The 3,397-nt window shown below is 45.5% G+C and overlaps 1 protein-coding gene across 1 annotated transcript; it reads right to left on the reverse strand.

The window, feature by feature from the left end:
- Positions 1-2,947: 2,947 nt before the first annotated feature.
- LOC142485705 (histone H4) lies at positions 2,948-3,397 on the reverse strand. Its single transcript, XM_075584509.1, has one exon. The coding sequence runs from the start codon at positions 3,380-3,382 to the stop codon at positions 3,071-3,073; it is 312 nt and encodes a 103-aa protein (XP_075440624.1). The 5' UTR covers positions 3,383-3,397; the 3' UTR covers positions 2,948-3,070.

The following is a 3,397-nucleotide window of genomic DNA, read 5'->3' on the forward strand; positions in this document are numbered from 1 at the left end:
TGGCTGCAGCACCTCCGGCACTCCACTTGCTCCATCCCAGCTTAGTGGCCTTGGGAGGGTCAGCTACGTTAGGTGGTGTTGTCGCTGGCACTGGATCGGGGGTCAGGACCCACTTCTCCAACTGTGGCCGCATGGTCACAAAATCATCTGCCATCATGACGGTCGTCTGGTGCATTCTCGGCTTATGCTCTATGACCCACTCCCGCAACTCCGGTACACATTTGGGCAAAAACTGTTCACGGATGACGATGTCCATCCTGTCTAGGAGCGAGGTGACTCTGCATCTGGCTAAACACCGAGGGCTGTGAAGGTCTAGCCAGGAGTTGAACTCCATGTAGGTGCCCCGCCTCCTTTGTCCAGAGCCCTGAACTGGGCACCATAGAACTCCGGTGAGAGGTGCACTGGACTATGCTCATTATGTGTGGAACTATCGGTCCTGCGGTCTTGAAATCACGAACTACTCAGAAATGAAAGTCCCGCAAGAGATTCAGAACTGGGCCAAGTGATGTCCATTACTATCCACCAGATAAAAAGCCTGTCACAGGAGACCAGAACCTTTACACACATCCCCCGGGATCACACAGTGATTAGCTCTTTTCTGGAAGAAGTTACCACTCAATACATTATAAACAGGCCAAATGAGTCTCACAGAGGCAGCCATTACACACAGTTTTGGGGCAGCGAGCCGAGCTTCCCCTTTATTAAGGGGATGTTCGGTTTTGTCTTATTTTAGACGCCAGTGGTTCAATCGTGAGGGCGAAGAGGAGGGGGGATAGGGGGCATCCTTGTCGGGTACCATTTTTGATTTGGAATCGTTCAAGGCCTCCGCCCGAGAGTCGTACTGAGGCAGAAGGGTTCTGATAAAGTGCTTGAACACCCTTTAAGAACGAGTCTCCAAAACCAAGTTTTATCAGTGTTTGGTCTAGAAATAGCCAGTCAATCCTGTCAAATGCCTTCTCTGCGTCTAGGCTTAATAGCATCGCCTTTGAGCCTGAAAGGTGAGCATGGTCTACTAAGTTAATTATTTTACGTGTATTGTCTGAGGCCTGTCGGCCCAGGACAAACCCGACCTGGTCCTTGTGTATTAGTCTCGGGAGGATAGGGTTAAGTCTGTTCGCCAAAATTTTACTATATAGTTTAAGGTCGTTGTTCAACAATGAGATTGGTCTGTAACTGCCACATTGGGTGGGGTCCTTCCCTTCTTTAAGTATTATCGCCAGATTTGCGGACGACATTGTGGATGGGATAGGACTCCCTTCTAAGAATGAGTTGAACAAGCTCAATAGGTGTTTGGACAAGATGGCCTCCATCTACAGCGATGCCCTATAGCAGCGGGGACTCTATGTAAGGGGAACCCAGCAGCGCTCAGGGTCAGTGTGATCCCAGCGTGCAGGGAACTAAGCGGTGCGCCCCAAGGCTGCGCCAGAGACACCTTCACACGTCGCTGGGAGCTTCATCCAGCGGGAGATGTGAAACCGGTTCCGTGCTGCGGGACAGAGTCTCAGAAAGCAAACAGGTTTGAAAGCGCTGCAGCCTCAAACCCCACAGGAGTGGGAGCAAACCCTGGGGAGCCTTGGAAGTGGCGCCTGGCACCTAGAATCCCCCTGTATTCCCTGTTTTGGGGAGTGTAAGTGGTTTGTGAGTTTGTGCTGGGCTGGATACGGCCAGAATAAATTCTCTTTATTGAAACGCTTTGTCCGTTCTGGTGCCTTGATCCCGGGGTTACGTTCTGGTCTCCGGGATAATCTTTGAGATAAAGTGTGACTGAAATAAAAAACACAAAGGATCATTGAATTAATTGAACAGATTGATTTAGTAACATTGTTCACAAAAGTAAGTAAGACCCCAAGTGTTTCATGTTAATGTGAGTTACACACGTGTGTGTGTTTTGCTGCCTTTATTTTGGTGCTGCTGCGTTTTCCCCTGTATAGATTGTGTGGGAAATGTGGCATCTTTGGCAGTTTCAGCCCACACATCAGTCACATATTTGTGCGATTTAAGAAGTGATGCTAGAGTCCTGTTGATTTTCAACTTAATTCACTAATTATATTCAAGGGAATCCGCAAAACGTATTTAAACACAAATATCTGGAGGTGAAACCTTTGATTCAGATCATTGTGAAAAATCCAGGTCTCCAGAATCCAGGTCATTTCCAAAACAATACTGCCACCGTGTGGTCTTTGTTTGAATGACAGATAGTAAAGCTTTGGCGCCTTTTTACCTTCTCTGTATAATTGTTCCGAGATCCCCAAACTGAGTGTTTTACACATGAAATGCGGGGTTGTATTTATGATCATAAAACCAAAAAACGTGATCAATATGTATGAGATTTACAGTTGTGACAAAGAATCATAAAAGTCACAGAAAGTGCTAAAGAAAATCCGATTGCATTTTTTTCTCATCAAAAGCTGATACATGATGCCCAATATATGGGACTATTTAATGGAATATAAAAGGAGTGACTATTTTATGAAAAATTTGCATTGGGGATTCTGTTTTAAGAGCAGAAAAGACAGCAAAATAATAATGAATGAATGCTCAAACATTGTCATTGTTTTATGCAAGTCTATAAAAATGTAATTGTTTTCATAGCGGTTAAAATCAATACAGATACATTTTCTTTTGCAGATTGTACCAATGTGCAATGTAAAAAAATGTGTATATGGATCGAGCAATTAAAATCACGTATTTAAATCTGTCAAGTGTAGGCACTTCTAATTCAGAGAAGTTATATCAAAAAGTGAGACCAATATTTGTAGTTTGCTTTATGAATTAGCAGTTAATAGCATGAAGGGAGTATAGCAAAGTTTATATAAAAGAATCGTAGATAAAGCGCTGTAAACAATGCTGTCACATACTGTGGGGTGGTTTTGTAGTGAATTGTATTTCTCTAACCCGTTTCCAATATGAAATATTGAGTCCCGTCAGAGACGGCAACATGAAAACGGGTAAGAATAAGATGGCGGTGTAACCAGAGCTCTATACAGGAGAATGTGGGTGGCCCTTAAAAGAGCCTTTGGGTTAAATGAATGTGAATTCCGTATCATCAGTTGGTAAGAAGTGTCACCGTTTAGCCTCCGAATCCATAGAGAGTGCGGCCCTGGCGCTTGAGAGCATACACCACGTCCATAGCGGTGACTGTCTTCCTCTTAGCGTGCTCTGTGTAGGTGACCGCGTCCCGGATCACATTCTCCAGGAAAACCTTGAGCACCCCACGGGTCTCTTCATAGATGAGACCGGAGATGCGCTTCACTCCTCCTCTGCGAGCCAGGCGGCGGATAGCTGGCTTGGTAATGCCTTGGATGTTGTCACGAAGAACCTTCCTGTGCCTCTTGGCACCTCCTTTCCCGAGCCCTTTTCCTCCTTTGCCGCGACCAGTCATTCTGCAAAGTGTCAA

Source organism: Ascaphus truei, unplaced genomic scaffold, assembly GCF_040206685.1.
Source record: "Ascaphus truei isolate aAscTru1 unplaced genomic scaffold, aAscTru1.hap1 HAP1_SCAFFOLD_625, whole genome shotgun sequence".
In the NCBI taxonomy this organism is placed as follows: Eukaryota; Metazoa; Chordata; class Amphibia; order Anura; family Ascaphidae; genus Ascaphus; species Ascaphus truei.

Bases quoted from the DNA above. Each gene is read 5' to 3' on its own strand.
- LOC142485705 (XM_075584509.1), bottom strand. From the start codon at position 3,382: ATGACTGGTCGCGGCAAAGGAGGAAAAGGGCTCGGGAAAGGAGGTGCC.